Genomic DNA, 18328 nt, shown 5'->3' on the forward strand with positions numbered 1-18328 from the left:
CTTCAATCAAACTCTCTCTTTGAAAACGGAAACTCGAATTGGAAAGTAGAAACATCATTTTTTTTTTAGATTTAAATTAAACTAAAATCTGAAAAATGGAAACAAGAAGCAAAACCCTTTCTTTTTTAAGCCCTAGCTCTTACTTCTCTTTTTTCTAATCCGAAATTTCTCTCCAAAATTTTTGTTCTCCCAAAAGAAATCTATCCGCAATTCTCACAAAAACAAAATCCCCTCTGAAACAAAAATGACCTCCAATATATAGAAGCCCTGCCCTCCTTCCAAATTCGAAAATCATCAACTTTTTGTGTGGACGATTTTTGAACAAATGGAGGGCATGGATTGATTGTCAATCAATCTATGGCTCCTATTAATCTAAAATCGCCTCAAAGAGAATCTAGTCGTGCAAAATCCGAAAGAATTAATTCTGTTGTCAGAATTAGTTATTAATTAGTTATGCTACATGGCAAGAGGAGAGAGGAGGGAGCACATGAGGCGAGTAGGTTGATATTTTCGGTGGGTTTGGGGGTCGTTTGGCAGCAGAGAGGCGGAGGAGGGGTGGGGGCGCCGTTGGAGATGAAGAATTAGGTTTAGGTTTCTTTTGGTGGGTGTTATAATTGGTATTTTATATGGAGTGTCGGAGTTGATTGTGTCCATTGGATGGGGATGGAGTGAAGGGCTCAGATTTAAGAAAGGAATGGGGCGGGTTTGGGCAGACGAGTCGGGTCTAAGGGATTGGATAGGGGCTGATGGGTCAAGGGAAATTGGATCACTGAAAAATGACTTTGGCCTAAATCGGAACCAAACAAAGCCTTTCTTTCATTTATTTTTCTTGAATTTTTAAATCCTAATAAAATTAATTAAAAACCTAAGTTAAGTTCTAAAATAATCTAATTTATAGAATTAAATTAGTTATCTATTTATAATATTAAAATAATTAATTAACCTAAAACTAAAGAAAGAAAAATACTAATTTTAAATCTAAAAGCTAAATATGTAAAAACGACCATTTATTCTGATTTTTATTTAATAATGCAATTAACTCATGTAATTATATCCTAATATGCAATTAAATCTAAGATGCTATGCAATGAATATTTTATATATTTTTTATATTTTTCATAATTTTAAATATTAAATATGAAATTAAATGCGAACAAAATTAACCAGAAAATCCTAAAATTCTATAAAAACGAAAATAATTTAGAAAGATCTATTTTTGAACTTTGTAGGAGTAATTTTAGTCGGGCAAAAATTACGTGCTCATAGCTACCCCTCTTTGCTCGAAAAGACGAAGAGTTTTCGGGCAAAGATAAAGTGAGAAAATACGAGCAATTTTTGCCCGTTTGGATACTCCATGGAAAGTGTTTTGAATGAGTTTGACCGAACCTCGCTTCGTAGGTTGCCTACATATCCTTGGCTATAAAGGTATCAGGTTAGTGTAGTTCTGGAGAATGATGGAAGGACGAGTTGGAGAGTCGAGTGAGGTACCGTTCTAGGCTCCGGTCTGTGGTCCTGTTATTTCATCAAAATCAAAATGGAAAGAAAACTAAGCAAGTCTATCAACTATGAATTACAAGATCCCTATCCATAGGTCTTCAAAACTTGATATTGAATCTTCTACAATTCTGTTGTGCATCTCGAACTGTCGACTCGCATTCTTGGGCAAGCTTTTGCTACCTCTAACTTGAACTTGCAATAAATTCCCTCATTCTCTAGGTGGGCGCCTGTCAATGGCTTGAACTTGAAATAAATTCCCTCGTTCTCGAGGTGGGCACCTGATGCTGCCTTAAAACTTGAAATAACTTCCCTCGTTCTCCAGGTGGGAACCTAATAATGACTTGTACTCAAAATAAATTCCCTCATTCTCCAGGTGGGCGCTTGCCGATGACTTAAAACTTAAAATAAATTCTCTTGTTCTCCAGGTGGGCGCCTGATGCTGACTTAAAACTTGAAATAAATTTCCTCGTTCTCTAGGTGGGCGCCTGATGACTTAAAACTTGAAAGAAATTCCCTCATTCTCTAGGTGGGCGCCTGATGCTGACTTAAAACTTGAAATGAATTTCCTAGTTTTCCAAGTGGGTGCTTGATGTTGACTTAAAACTTGAAATAAATTCCCTAGTTTTCCAAGTGGGTGCCTGATGTTGACTTAAAACTTGAAATGAATTCCCTCGTTTTCCAGGTGGGTGCCTGATGCTGACTTAAAACTTGAAATAAATTCCCTCATTCTCCAGGTGGGCTCCTGCTGACTTAAAACTTGAAATGAATTCCCTTGTTTTCCAGGTAGGTGCCTGATGTTGACTTTAAACTTGAAATGAATTCCCTCGTTTTCCAGGTAGGTGCCTGATGCTGACTTAAAACTTAAAATAAATTTCCTCCTTCTCCAGGAGGGCACCTGCTGACTTAAAACTTGAAATAAATTCTCTTGTTCTCCAGGTGGGCGCATGCTAATGATTGTACTCAAAATAAATTCCCCCATTCTCCAGGTGGGCGCTTGCCAATGACTTAAAACTTGAAATAAATTCCCTCGTTCTCCAGGTGGGCACCTGATGCTGAGTTAAGACTTAAAATAAATTCTCTCATTCTTCAGGTGGGCCCCTGATGACTTAAAACATGAAAAGAATTCCCTCATTCTCCAGGTGGGCGCTTGATGCTGACTTAAAACTTGAAATGAATTCCCTCATTCTCCAGGTGGGCGCCTGCTCACTTAAAACGTTAATAAATTCACTCGTTCTCCAGGTGGGCGCCTGCTGACTTAAAACTTGAAATAAATTCCCTCATTCTCCAGGTGGGTGCCTGCTGACTTAAAACTTGAAATGAATTTCCTCGTTTTCCAGGTGGGCGCCTGCTGACTTAAAACTTGAAATAAATTCCCTCGTTCTCCAGGTGGGTGCCTACTGACTTAGAACTTGAAATAAATTCCCACATTCTCCAGGTGGGTGCCCGTTGACTTAAAACTTGAAATGAATTCCCTCGTTTTCCAGGTGGGTGCCTGATGTTGACTTAAAACATCAAATAAATTCCCTCGTTCTCTAGGTGGGCGCCTGATATCAACTTGCACTTGAAATAAATTCCCTTACTCTCCAGGTGGGCGCCTGCGATCACAACAACATGGACAAAACAGAGAAAATTTCCTGCCCCAGTTTGTACTGGGGACACTCATTGAGTGTTAGTTGAATCCCATTATCTAGGAGGGTCCTGAAAATTTAAAACTAGATCCCATTATCCAGGAGGGTCCTGAAAACTTGAAATTAAATCCCATTATCCAGGGGTCCTGAAAATTTGAACTTATCTGGAACATATTTTCCTCATGGAGTATCCCTATACAACAAACACAATTTCTTGCCCCTATTTCACTCAAAGAAAATATCGTCAGTTTAAAAATGTGGTGGTTAGTTTGTGGCATCCTTGCTGAAGGTATCTGCTTCTGTTGCTACCACGCTTCATTCTGATTAGCTGCTTCGGCTAACAAAGAATTTTTTGACGTTTTGATCAAACCTTGACCACAGAAATTTGTGAATCAGAATCCCTTACACTCAACTTGTTATATGGCAATTTTTTTCTGATAATTGTTGAACCTTTGCATTTCCTCAAAATTCACGAATCGCTTGACCACCTGAACTTCAATTACCACCACATTGCTCATTCTGAATCATGTCACTTGTGATGTGCTTGGCTGAATCTCGCTTGGTGCAATTAAAAAGCTGGTAATGGACTTTAAAGTCCTTTCTTGCTTTCTTAACAAAGGCTAACTTGACAGAGACTTAGAAAAATAGACCCAAAAGAAAACGAAGTGAAGTGACTTCGAGAATTAGGAATAAAGAGGAAAATTTTGAACAAAGATGACTATTTGAAGAAAAATGGAAAAGAGACTTATCTGAATGAAGCAGCTGGCTCCAATGAACATGACATGCATTTCGGATTGATCAGCCTAATCTATCCAACTAATCACATTTCAGTTCATGCCATGTCTTCATACTTTAAACCGGGTTTCCATAATTCAATTTCTCTGTAAAGTCATGAACCTCAATCGACTTGTAGTGCCCCGAAGGGTTTTCACCAGCAAACCTCTCTCATTTGCTCATTTCTCAATTCACTGTCGCCTTACAGTACCCGTAAGGGTTTTCACCAGAAAGACTCTCTCATTTTAATTTTCTCTCGACTCACCGTCGCCCTACAGTGCCCGTGAGGGTTTTCACCAATAACACTCTCTCATTTATTCACTTTTCCTTATGCCCGTGAACAAAGGTGCTACCCATGATGTAAATCATACCTCTATCTCACTTGACTTGGCATCCTTAAAGTTGATCAGAAGGTCTTTCTTTGGACTATAGTGTAGGTTTTGGACAAGGTTAGAAAGAAAGGGTGGCATGAATGCTCAAAATAATTTAAGATGAAGGGGTTCAAAATTATAACTTTTGGAATCAGATCTTTTTACAAAATTAAAACTTTTGCCCCAGTTTTTTTGAATCTGGGGATTTTTGGATTTTTATTTTGATGGGACCGAACCGTGTAAGGCTGCGTACGTATCCTTAAAAGAAATCAGGTCGAACGTAGTTCAAACTAGTAAAAGTTGTTTTATTTTTATTACTTTGCTTTTTTTTTCTTTTTTCTTTTCTTTCTTTTGCTTTTCTCTTTTTATTTTTTACTATTTATAACTCTACTTATGATTCCAAAAGAGGGGTATGAAAGAAAATAAATAAGGATAAAAAAAGGGTAACAAAGAATAAAAGTTTCTGGGATAGTAGAATAAAATGCCTTCGTCATTCCAACTTTGAACATGCCTAGTACAAAATGCGATTGAAGATAAGCAAAGAAATCATACATAATATCTCTTGACTGCATCAGAATTGATAGCCATATCCGCATATTTGCCTTCTATGTCTGTTAAAGACAAAGCACCATTGGGCAATGCCTTTGTCACAATGAACGACCCCTGCCAGTTTGGGGCTAACTTGCCTTTAGCTTCAACTTCATGTGGAAGGATGCATTTCAATACTAGCTGGCCCACTTCAAATTTTCGTGGACGCACCTTCTTGTTGTATGGTATTTCCATTCTTTTCTGATACAATTGACGATGACATACTGCTGCCAATCGTTTTTCATCAATCAAACTCAACTGCTCTAGCCGGGTTTTGACCCACTCATCATCATCAATTTCAGCTTCAGCAACGATCCGAAGGGATGGAATCTTAACTTCCGCAGGTATAACTACCTCTGTTCCATATACCATCAAATAAGGAGTTGCACCTACTGAAGTGCGAACAGTAGTGCGATAACCTAGTAAAGCAAAAGGTAACTTTTCATGCCATTAACCTTGCACCATCTTACGAAGTATCTTCTTTACGTTCTTGTTAGCAGCCTCAACAACTCTGATTGCCTTAGGACGATACATAGTGGAGTTTCGATGCATAATCTTGAACTGTTAGCATACCACTTTCATCAAATGACTATTGAGGTTAGTAGCACTATTTGTGATGATTACCTTGGGAATTCTGAACCGGCAAATGATATTTGAATGAACAAAATCTACCACCGCCTTCTTGGTCACAAACTGGAAAGTTACAGCTTTGATCCACTTGGTAAAGTAATCAATGGCCACCAGAATAAACCTATGCCCGTTTGACTCTTTCGGCTCAATTGGTCCAATGAAATCCATGCCCCAAGAAACAAAAGGCCAAGGTGCAGACATTGTGTGTAACTCAGATGGCGGGGAATGAATCAAATCACCGTGCGCCTGGCATTGATGACATTTGCGAACAAAGCTGATGCAATCTCGTTCCATGGTGAGCCAATAATAACCTATTCGAAGTATCTTCTTTGCCAAGACATACTCACTCATATGCGGTCCGCAAACTCCGGAATGCACTTCGGCCATGATGGTAGAAGCTTGTTTAGCATCTATGCACCTTAGTAGTCCTAGATCTGGAGTCCTCTTGTACAAGATTCCCCCACTTAAGAAAACTCCACTAGCCAGACGTCGAATGGTTCTCACCATAACCACATTGCAATGGGCATGCTGATCACGGACTTGGATATGTAGAGGGTCGATGTAAGTCTTATCCGGATGGTGTAACATTGACGCTAGAGTAGCCAAAGCATCGGAGATCTTACTATGAATCCTGGGAATATGCCTGAATTCTACTGACCTGAATCGTTGACAAAGATCATGCAAACACTGTCGATACGGTATGAGTTTCAAATCCCGAGTCTCCCATTCTCCCTGAATCTGGTGAACCAACAAATCTGAATCTCCCAAAACTAATATTTCCTGAACTCCCATGTCTATAGCTAGCCTCAAACCCAAAATGCATGCCTCGTATTCAACGATGTTGTTGGTGCAATAAAATCGAAGTTGAGCTGTTACGGGGTAGTGAAGCCTTGTTTCAGGATTGAATACAGCCCATATTCCGACACCTTTTATGTTAGCAGCTCCATCAAAGAAGAGTTTCCAACCTGACTTTTCATCATGATCAGCCTCATCAACATATATCACTTCTTCATCAAGAAAATAAGTCTTCAGTTTCTCATATTCTTCATCCAGTGGATTCTCGGCCAAGTGGTCGGCCAAGAATTGGGCTTTTATTGCGGTCTGAGTCACATAGATGATGTCAAACTCGATGAGTAAAATCTAACTCTTTTCAAGTCTTCCTGTGGGCATAGGCTTCTGAAAGATATACCTTAGAGGATCCATCTAAGAAATGAGGTAAGTAGTGTAGGACGATAGATAATGCTTCAACTTTTGTGCCACCAAAGTCAGGGCTCAACATGTCCTTTCAAGAAAAGTATACTTAACCTCATAAGGAGTGAACTTCTTGCTGAGATAATAAATGGCTTGCTCTTTCTTGCCCGTGATGTCGTGTTGACCCAACACACAACCAAAAGAATTATCCAGGACCGTCAAATAGAGAATTAAAGGTCTCCCAGGCTCCGAAGGGACCAACACAAGTGGGTTTGATAGGTACCTCTTGATCTTATCAAATGCTTCCTGACACTCGTCAGTCCACTTAACCGCAACATTCTTCTTCATCAACCTAAAAATGGGCTCACAAGTCGTTGTGAGTTGAGCAATAAACCTGGTAATATAATTTAACCTCCCGAGTAGGCTCATCACCTCAGTTTAATTCTTTGGCGGTGGTAATTCTTGGATGTCTTTGATCTTTGATGGATCCAACTCAATACAACATCGACTGACTACGAATCCCAATAGTTTCCCGGAAAGGACACCAAATGCACATTTTGCCGGATTAAGCTTGAGGTTGTACCTGCGGAGCCTTTGGAAAAACTTTCTCAAATCCCCGACATGGTCGTCCTGCTTCTTTGACTTTATGATCACGTCATCTACATAAACCTCAATCTCCTTATGTATCATGTCATGAAATATGGTAGTCATCACCCTCATGTAAGTTGCCCCAGCATTCTTCAAACCAAATGGCATTACTCGGTAGCAATATGTCCCCCATGGTGTGATGAATGCTCTCGTTTCTGCATCTTCCTCATCCATCAGGATCTGGTGATATCCCGCGTAGCAATCCACAAAAGACCCAATATCATGCTTGGCATAATTATCTATCAGAATGTGGATGTTCGGCCATGGAAAGTTATCCTTTGGACTTGCCTTATTGAGATCACGATAATCAACACAGACCCTGATCTTACCATCCTTTTTTGGTACTGGCACGACATTAGCTAACCAAGTGGGATATCGAGTGACCCGAATGACCTTTGTATCAAGCTGCTTTGTGATTTCTTCTTTGATCTTCACACTCATGTTAGTCTTAAATTTCCTTAACTTTTGCTTGACAGGAGGGAATGCAGGATCAGTTGGCAATTTAAGAACTACCAAATCAGTGCTCAAACCCCGCATATCGTCATACGACCATGAAAAGACATCTTTATATTCAAACAGTGCTTTGATTATTTTTTTCTTGATTTGCGGTTCCAGATGCACACTTATCTTGGTTTCCCTGACATTATCTTGATCTCCTAAATTGATTGCTTCAGTTTTATTCAAATTAGGCTTGAGTTTTCCTTCAAAGTGTTTTACTTCTCTACTGATTTCCTCAAATACTGCTTCTTCATCATATTCTGTTTCATCATCACACTTTACTTCTTGGATTGTTATTTTAGAATTAGATTGGCTTTTAAGATTTGGCTGAAAATTCCTTATGCATGTCATTTCATTGAAACCAGCATAAAAAGAACTGTATAGAGGAAAAAACAAAAATGAAACGCTATCAGGAATAATGGAAAACGGGAACTTGTATTTCACTGAAAATAAAAAGATAGAAGGGTTTGTACATCAAAACAAGCAAAAAATAAAAATCTAGATTACAACCCTAGAATAACCCAGATGACAGAAAGGAAAATAAAGCAAACTACCAAAACTCCTTCCGGGTGGGGAGATGAGTAGCTTTCCAATTGCTAAGCTTCACATTTGGCCCAACAAGCTGCACATCGGCATTACTGGAACATTCCCCTATTTATACCATATTAACCTCATCAAATAGACTCTCGAACCTCTTGATCAACTCTTCATCAAAATCGACCACATGTTTTAGGACCGCTAATATTGGGCATTTTGTGACCCCTGGCTTGACAAAAGACTTGGATATGTGTGGAACAGGCTTAGGAAGTGACCATGCCTTCCTTTTCAATTTTTAGCCCTCTTCATGTCCTTCCCTGTGAGTGTGAATCCCAAACCAAATGTACCAAAATTTCACATGGACACACCAGATGCGCAATACCCTACAGATATGAACCCAGACCTTTTCCTGGCACAAAACTATTCTTCAAAATTTCATTTGCTACCATGACAGACGCAGAGGGTAGCTTCGGACCTGGAATACAGTCTCCCTCTGGATTCTTCTCGACAGACACTGTTTCGAACGTTTGGTAGACCCAAGGCCCTTTATCATCTTCAGCTTCAATAAATAGAATAGTTGTGTCATTGTAAGCAGATAAGTTCTCATCCCCGCGCACAGCTATTTCCTGCATGTCCTATTCGAACTTTACCATTTGATGCATAGAAGACGGGATTGCCTTGGTAGCATGTATCCAGGGCCTTCCCAACAACAAGTTGTAGGAGACAACCACGTCTAGCACTTGGAACTCCATAGTGAACTCAACTGGCCCTATTGACAATTCGAGCATTATATCACCGATAAAATCCATCCCTCCTCCATCAAAGCCTCGGACACATACATTGTTCATGTGGATCCTTTCAGTGTCGATCTTCAACTTTTGCAAAGTGGACAAAGGGAAAATATTTGCACTAGAACCGTTATCAACCAGTACCCTTGAGACAACAGAATCCTTGCACTTCACTGTGAGATAAAGAGCTCGGTTGTGCTTTGTACCCTCCATAGGAAGTTCATCATCTGAGAAAGTGATCATGTTTGCTTCTAAGATCTTGTTAGCAATCGTTTCCAAGTGGTTTACCGTGATCTTATCAGGAACATGGGCCTCATTCAAAATCTTCATCAGGGCTTTGCGGTGTTCATTTGAATGTATCAACAAAGACAAAAGAGAGATCTGAGATGGTGTTTTCCTTAACTGCTCCACACTGGAGTAGTCTTGCATTTTCATTTTTTTCAGGAACTCTTCAGCCTCTTCTTCGGTGACCGAATTCTTTACTGGGATGTGTCCATCCTTGAATGTCTTGGCTTTCCTCAGTTCCTCCGGGGTAAACGATCTCCCAGAACGAGTCAGTCCTCCGGTTTCGTTGACTTCTTCCTCTACTTCTTTCTTTTTATATGCTACTATCACCTGTTTTTAATTCCACGGGATGGCCTTTGTGTCAACCATTGGTAACTGGGTCACTAGCTTAATAATAACGGGGGTAATACGAGCCCCTTCCACGATTATGATAGGATTGCCCGGGATCCCTGGCACGACCACTTTTTGCTTTTCCTGGTTCGCTTCAACATCAATCGGAGGTCCTTTCACAACCAATATAGATGGCTTCCCGTTGATTGTGCTTAGCTTCTCCGACACCCCTTCAACTATTAAGGGCATTGCTTTTACTGAATCTGGAGCTTTACTTGGATTACTTTCGCTAGCCCAGATCATCATGATAGACTTGGAAGAATTCTTGGGTTCCCCATCCTTATGAACTATCTCAATCATATGTGTTTCTGCATGGGCCGACAAAGGATTTTGGTTGATATTTGGTGCCTAAGAGCTATGGACCACAATTTGATTTGTATCAATAAGCTCTTGGATCGCCATCTTCAAATGCCAACACTTCTCTGTGTCGTGCCCTGGGGCATCAAAACAATATGCGCATCTGAGGGAATAATCAAGGTTCCTTAGAGGTGGATTTGGTATCTTTGGCTCAATCGGCCTCAAAACGTCCAACTTCCTCAACCTTTGAAACAAACTGGTATACGACTCTCCAAGAGGGGTGAATGTTTCTTTCTGCTGCTGCCTCTCTTTTCTATAATCCGGCCTTGGTCTAAATCTTGGACCAGTAGGGTTTCGGTATGGTTGTGGGGTTGGATAAGGATTTTATATAGTTAGAGCACGCCATTGCGGGTAAGGAGGGGGTTGCATATATGACTGTGCGTGGTGAACATGGTATTGGGGTGGTCTGACTGAATATTGAGGGTCTTGTGGTGGGAAATAATGTTGGGATGGGTTATATGGAGCTTGGGTGTAGGCTTGAGGTTGGAGCCGAGGTTGGGTGTACTGGTGAGGCGAACCCCTTGGGCCATGCCATGATCCAGAGACAAACATAGCAATATCATTTTTCTTCTTTTTGCCTAATAGGCTTCCGATGCCACTTTGAATTGCCTGTGTGGTTGCATTTATGGCGAAGTAGCTCATGATCCTTCTTGAATTGAGTCCCTCTTCCACCATTCCTTCCATATTTACCACATCGTTGAAGGACTTACCTATGACTGAGATCAAATGGCCAAAGTAAGTAGGCTCTAGGGCTTGAAGAAGTACTCGACCATGTCATCTTCTTCCATTGGAGGATTGACCCGTGCAGCTTGTTCTCTCCATCTGAAACCATATTCCCTAAATCTCTCACTGGGCTTCTTCTCTACCTTGATCAAAGATAGGCGATCCGGGATAATATCTATATTATACTGAAAGTGCCGAGCAAAGGCCTGAGCCAAGTCATCCCATGTGTACCACCTACTAGCGTCTTGGCGGGTGTACCATTCCAAATCCCCCCCACTCAGACTCTGACTGAAATACGCTATTAATAATTCATCTTTCCTACCGGCGCCTCTCATCTTGCTGCAAAAGCCTTTAAAATGGGCCACGGGATCTCCATGTCCATCGTACAGGTCAAACTTGGGCATCTTGAACCCAGCGAGCAGTTGGACATCAGGGAATAAGCATAAATACTTGTAAGACACTTACTTGGCTTCCTATCCCTTGCATGTTCTTCAAAGATTTCTCTAAACTCTTCACTTTCCTGAATATCTCATCCTGCTCCACGTTCCGGGATGGTTTCTCAGTTTCAACAGGAGGTTCACAGTGAGGGGTGTAGGAATAGGGATCTGTGACTTTGAAAGTTGGTTCTGGAGCACAATATTGGGTACCTGGATCTTGAAACACAGGTTCATTAGAAGATCGATGGAGGGTAGCTCGCGGAGGGGCTACCAAAACAAGAGCAGATGTCGGAGTAGGGTATGCGGTTGTTTTGGCTGGTGGAGCATGGAAAGTTTGGGATGAGGTTCCGGGGTAGTGTTGGTAAGGGGTAAAAACTGGTGCATGCTGAGGGGAAAGATCAATGGAAGTGGGATCCTGGGCTTGTGCCAGTGGTGGGATGAAAGCGGGATTTTCTGTGTAGTTAGCGGGGAATGAAGGTGGAGGATGCCCCCTGATCCAGGCTTGATACATTTCTGCCATTTGATGCTTCACCTTGTGGACCTCCTCTTTCAATTCAGGCTCCGATTCTACAATCTCCCTCGGCGGGTCAACAACACCCGTGTCCGATTCTTTGCTAGTCATGACTGCATTGCGCTTTGATTTGGTGTTATAGGGGTGACTTGCTAGGATGCCAACAAACTAACCATCTAAACAGAACTTGTCTTAATGCACACACAATAACTTGGTCAGTTTTGAAGCATTTGATAGATAGGGAATCGCATATTGGGGATGCAATGCACCTGAGCAGTTAAACGTTTCTAAATGCTTTGCAACGGCTTATGTGTTTCATCCCGGCTCTTTTCCCAAATTTCAAATCCTGATTTTCTTTTCCTCTCTCCTTTTGCTGTGTTTCACTCCTTTAATTCTCATTCTCTTTTCTTCCTTTTGTTTGTCCCCTCTTTTCTTTATTCCATCCCTTTTTTCTTTTCCTTTTTTTTTTCTTTTCTTTTTTCTCTTTTTATTTTTTTTATTTTAAGACTATGATCGAATCCTATAGGGATTGCCTACGTATCATGACGCCGCATGAATCAGATTATTACGTAGTTCTGGGATATAAATGCGAAATGAAAGAAGAGAATTTTTGTTTTTTTTTATTTTTGGGTTTTTCAATATTTCATTTATAAAAGACATCCTTTTGGATTTTCTATTACAAAAACTTAAAAGTAGTGATGACTACAAAATAAAATCTAGTGACTCGAAATACAGAAATAAACAACCTTGACAAAGACGAACAAAATGCGAGAAAAAGTAAAATATAGACTCAAAAACTGAAAAATCAAAAATACATAAGAGCCTCCATTATTACTCCGGGGGCCTGCGAGACATCAACCGGTCTCTGCACGGGCCTACAAGTAATATCTTCTTGAAGGTGGTCTAGGTCAACCATCACCTGGTGAACGAATGTCATCACAGAAGCAAAAAACATAGACCTTGTCATGTCTTCACATTCATGGCATTTCATTACAACATAATCAGCTATCTCTTTAATCCTCATTTTGATGACACCCTTTTCTTGAAGCAAACGTCCAATCTGTTGGGCTCGAGCCTCCAACACTTGTGTATCTGTGTTGTTTTGGTCTTGTAACTGCTGCATACTTTCTTGTAGTTGATAAATAAATACGTAGCAATGCTCTTTTTTTTCCTTGAAATCCTTTATTTGCTTGACCATTTCATTTCCCAGGGCAAACAACTTTTTCTGTAAAATTGCTACTTCTTTGTCATATTTCTGCTTCAACAGGTGGGCTAATTTAGCCTGTTCTTCCGCACTTTTGGCCAACTTTGCTTGAGCATTTAACAAATCTCTTTCGGACTTTGTCAAGTCAAAACCATAATCATGCACTTTTCACCTTTGGTTGGTTATAATTTTCTCATCTCTCTCACCTTTTACCGGTGTCTCGACGACTATTTTCATTCTCTGGATTTGGGCACGAAGGGCTTCATTTTCCCTAGCCAACCTCTTCTTTTCCCCTTCATCTTCAGCTGCCTTCAAACTACTATCAAATTTTATTTTTTCAATTTGTTCTTCTAGTTTGCTTATAGTAGTCCGGTATTCCTTTTCTTTAGCTAACCAAACCCATTACTCTCGTTCTTCATCGGTGAATTTGATAATGATAAGGTCGGCAATTCAAACTAGAGTAAGAATTTGAAAAGTAAATGCGGAAGCAATAACAATAAGGAACTGAACAACTAGAACTAAAGGGCAGAAAATAAAGGATATGTGAAAATTCAAGGAAAGAATTCCAAGAACTTCCAAGAACGCAAGTTCTATAGCCTTGACAAGATCAAAGCAACAACGTCTTGATTTATTGAAGAAATCAAACGCCTTTACTTAAAAGCAAATCAAAATAATAGATTCGGATCTTGACCGCTTTACGAGTAACTTGAGACAATAATTAATAACTAGTATTAATCGCCTTCTAAGAATACCTTAAAGAAATCAAAGATATCACAATAGAGAAGTAATCTTACTACCTTGAACTATGAACTAGTAAAGGTTGAAAGATAAATCTCAAAGCACAAGTAACAAAGGTTCAAAAGAACTTTCAAAGTATGATATACTTAATCAATAGTGAATTGTCAATGAATGAGAAGAACTCCTTATTTATAGGAGTACTAAGGCATAAAAAGTCATCACAATTAGGTAGGGTGGTTGCTAAGGAGTAACAAAAGTCATCAAATTAGGTAGGGGACAACTAAGGAGTAACAAATTCCTCAAACTTAGGTAGGGTGGTTGCTAAGAAATAAGAAAAGTCACAAAATTATGTAGGGGCGGCCAAATCCCTTTAGGGCAGATTTGGGCCTAAAAACTACTAGTTTGGGTCATTGGTTTGGACTCCAATTTGGCTCCATTTCAAACACCCCCATTTGGACCTCTTTTAAGCTCATTTTGGGCTCTTCTGGGTGCCCTTTTGCTAGATTTCAAGGGCCGAGTTCGGGACTCAATCTTCCTCCTCTTGGACTTCAATTTGGGCCATCAAATAATTGTAAAACTTGTATAATTTATCTCCTTTGGTCTTGAGCTCGTCCTCCACAATTAAAAACTTTTTTATTTGCACTTGAAGTCTAATGGCCTTATTTTGCAACTCTTTAGCTTGACATATTGTTAAAGGCCATCTTTGAGATTCCAAAGCTTCATCCTTGTCCTTGAATAGAGTTGAGCTTCCTAGGATGCTATCATTCCCCTCTTCTTGAAGAAAATTCGTCCTCGAATTTCGACCTTCCAAGAAAAAGAAAACACGCCCTTGTAAATGGTATCCACTAATCTGAAAAACTAGTAGGAATAAAATAAGATAGTGACCATGTGTCCATTTAACCCAATTAATCCTAATAGGTGTAAATAAAGCATATGTATATCATCATCCCAAAAAAGTTTATGCCTACCTAGATCAATACAATAAAAACCTCTTGTAGATGCGCCATGCAATGGAACTTGCAATTCGATCTTGTCAGTAAGGTAGTCCATAGGTATACATGACAAAGAAATTATAAAAGATTGACCACACATCCATTTAATATAAGTATCTCTACCACATGTATCAAAGAAGATACTTTCATGATATAGCCAACTATCTACAATTACAAATCTCATGGATTCCTCTACATGAAAGAGTATTTGATCACAAGTGTTACAACAATCATGCATATCATCTTTACTAGTAACAAATACTTTTACAAGCTCACAATGAACATGACTTGAAGAATGACTCCCCATCACACAACAAAAATCACATTCTAGCAATTTATCACATGAAAACTCATTAGCCACTTGAATAAGAGAAGAAGAAATATTTAACTCATTCACAAGCCTCTTCTCATAAATTTCATGCCTCTTTCCACCAAGTTGGAATACATAATCATCTATGTCATACACAATTTCAAAAGGAAGCAAATTACTCTTGCACTTTAACTTAGATATTACAGTTAATGACTTGATGTGCATCAAAATATCATCATCCACAAAAATTATAAAGTCACCAACATAAGAAATAAGAGTATAATTCATTACCTCCAAAAATACCTTAGGTGTTCTAGAAAGACCAAGAATGCAAATAAACCAATTATACATACCATACTTGGACTTATTTACCAATGGAACATCATCACCTTGTATTCTTTTATGCAATGGCTCCAACTTAGCAATGCTTTTAGGAAACTCCATGTCATAACACTGTAAATAAGAATGAAAATAGTTAAAAGGTTCAATAACAAAGAATTTAACCAAGCTTTTATCTTCCACCATCCAACAAGAATAGATATCGCCAAATTCATGTTGGAATCCAATTGGATCTTTTGCCACCATCTCCTGCGCCTCACCACCCCTTTCAAAAGGTATTTCAACACGTGATTGCACAAAATAACAAGAACTAAAATAAGAAAGAGTTAATAGGTTAGGAAGTAAAGAAACTTTTTTCTTGCTTACAATCTCTTTGGCTTTTATCACAAGACTAACGTTTTCCTCACCCTTAGCCTCTTTTCTCTTACTAAAGAGTTTTTCTTTACTTTCACTCAATCCCTCTTGCTTTTATCTCTCTACCTCACAGACTTTGTTCATCTCATTACCTTCTCTCTTTTCTTTTCTTTCAATATCACTCTTTACCTCACTTGACATCCCACTCTTTTCACTCAAGACAACCTCTCTTTTTCCTCTCTTGGAATGTCAACATGCACTCCCTTACTCCTCTCATTCTTTTCTCTCTCATATTTTTTCATATTCTCTTTAACAATCTTTTCATCTTCACAAATTTGTGAGGGAGTCAAAGGCCCAAGAATGAGTTTCTTCCCATTAATCTCAAAAGAGTATCTATTTTTTCCAATACTATATGAAGCACTTCTATAGACATACCATGGCCATCCCAACAAGATATGAAAACTATTCATCGGAATGACATCACACCAAATCACATTCTCATACCTTCCAATAGAGAATGGCAAGAACACTCTTTTATCTACCTTAACCCCTTTCAACATGTAGGGTTCAATATGTTCAACACAAGGCAAGTTCAATTTCTCAACCATATAAGTGCTAATTAAGTTATAGCCAAACGCTTTGTCAATTCTAAGGGCATAAATTGCAGACATCACTTTAGCTCTTGTTTGAAAAATAACTTTACCATTGTCTTCCTTCCATTCGGTATACTGTAAGTTCGACTTTTTAAGTTGTTGAGTCATAACTTTCCTCCTTCCACTGTAACTACATGTTTGAGACATCTTGACATAGATTAAGGGAAATATGTATCTCTCAAATTTGGCTTTTTTCCTATAATGCTCTCACCTCTCTTGCCTTTTTTTCCTCTCGAAATAACCTTTGAACAAAATACTTTGTAGATTTATAGTTAAACCCAACTCGTATGAAGTTTTTAGTAGTAAAATTCAGATGTTTTGGGGAACATATGAAAGAAGAACCAAATCCTAGAACTATTAGGCTCGGTTGAAACAAGACACGAACAAAAAGGAAATTATTATATATTTAGATTAGAAAGAGTTAGAAAAATTGAATTTTTGTCTTATCTTTGAAATCTGGGATCCCCTCTTCTTGTTTCCTTTGATAGTTTTTGGTAACAAATTAGATACAAAAGAAAGTTCCTCGAGAGCAAGCAATTATTTTTTAAACTGTTTTTTTGTTTTTTTAAACTATTTTTTGTTTGCTCTTAGTATTTCAAGAAATCCCCAGAATTATCAAGAACGAAACCTTGATAAAACCGCTCTGATACCACTTGATAACGATAAGGTCGGGAATCCAAACTAGAGTAAGAATTTAAAAAGTAAATGCGGAAGTAATAACAATAAGGAATTGAACAACTAGAACTAAAGGACAGAAAATAAAGGATATGGGAAAATTCAAGGAAAGAATTCCAAGAACTTCCAAGAACGTAAGTTCTATAGCCTTGACAAGATTAAAGCAACAACGTCTTGATTTATTGAAGAAATCAAACACCTTTACTTAAAATCAAATCAAAATAATAGATTCGGATCTTGACCGCTTTACGAGTAACTTGAGACAACAATTAATAACTAGTATTAATCGCCTTCTAAGAATACTACAAAGGAATCAAAGATATCACAATAGAGAAGTAATCTTACTACCTTGAATTATGAACTAAGTAAAGGTTGAAAGATAAATCTCAAAGCACAAGTAACAAAGGTTCAAAAGAACTCTCAAAGTATGATATACTTAATCAATAATGAATTGTCAATGAATGAGAAGAACTCCTTATTTATAGGAGTATTAAGGCATAAAAAGTCATTACAATTAGGTAGGGTGGTTGCTAAGGAGTAACAAAAGTCATCAAATTAGGTAGGGGGCTGCTAAGGGGTAACAAAGTCATCAAATTAGGTAGGGGGCTGCTAAGGAGTAACAATGTCATCAAACTTAGGTAGGGTGGTTCCTAAGAAATAAAAAAAGTCACAAAATTAGGTAGGGGCGGTCAAATCCCTTTGGGCAGATTTGGACCTTAAAACTACTAGTTTGGGTCATTGGTTTGGATTCCAATTGGGCTCCATTTCAAACACCCCCATTTGGACCTCTTTTAAGCTCATTTTGGGCTCTTCTGGGTGCCCTTTTGCTAGATTTCAAGGGCCGAGTTCGGGACTCAATCTTCCTCCTCTTGGACTTCAATTTGGGCCACCAAATAATTGTAAAACTTGTAGAATTTATCTCCTTTGGTCTTGAGCTCGTCTTCCACAATTAAATGCTTCTTTATTTGCACTTGAAGTCTAATGGCCTTATTTTGCAACTCTTTAGCTTGACATATTGTTAAAGGCCATCTTTGAGATTCCAAAGCTTCATCCTTGTCCTTTAATAGAGTTGAGCTTCCTAGGATGCTATCAGAATTATTGGACATGGGCCCTTTTGGCCGGCTGTTCTAGTTCTTGATCGACCCGAAGTCTTTTACCATACCATGTGGCGTAGTTGGATCCTACTTCACCCGTGGAACAATCTCGTACT

The 18328-nt window shown here is 38.9% G+C and overlaps 1 protein-coding gene across 1 annotated transcript; it reads right to left on the minus strand.

Moving 5' to 3' along the window:
• Positions 1 to 4816: 4816 nt before the first annotated feature.
• Positions 4817 to 6767, minus strand: LOC104109517 (uncharacterized). Its single transcript, XM_070194202.1, has 4 exons — positions 6678 to 6767; positions 5483 to 6589; positions 5329 to 5419; positions 4817 to 5277 (listed from the first exon to the last, which is right to left on the minus strand). Exons 1-4 carry the CDS (start codon positions 6765 to 6767, stop codon positions 4817 to 4819), a joined length of 1749 nt encoding a protein of 582 aa, XP_070050303.1.
• Between the last annotated feature and the right edge of the window lie 11561 nt (positions 6768 to 18328).

The sequence above is a fragment of the Nicotiana tomentosiformis genome, chromosome 2 (genome assembly GCF_000390325.3).
Source record: "Nicotiana tomentosiformis chromosome 2, ASM39032v3, whole genome shotgun sequence".
Taxonomy (NCBI): domain Eukaryota; kingdom Viridiplantae; phylum Streptophyta; class Magnoliopsida; order Solanales; family Solanaceae; genus Nicotiana; species Nicotiana tomentosiformis.

Excerpts from the sequence above, each read along its gene's own strand:
- LOC104109517 (XM_070194202.1), bottom strand. The coding sequence starts at position 6,767 with ATGTTGAGCCCTGACTTTGGTGGCACAAAAGTTGAAGCATTATCTATC. Across the intron at positions 5,420-5,482 it reads GCCGGTTCAGAATTCCCAAG|TTCAAGATTATGCATCGAAA; the intron begins GTAATCATCACA and ends GTATGCTAACAG. Across the intron at positions 5,278-5,328 it reads GAACGTAAAGAAGATACTTC|GTTATCGCACTACTGTTCGC; the intron begins GTAAGATGGTGC and ends TTGCTTTACTAG.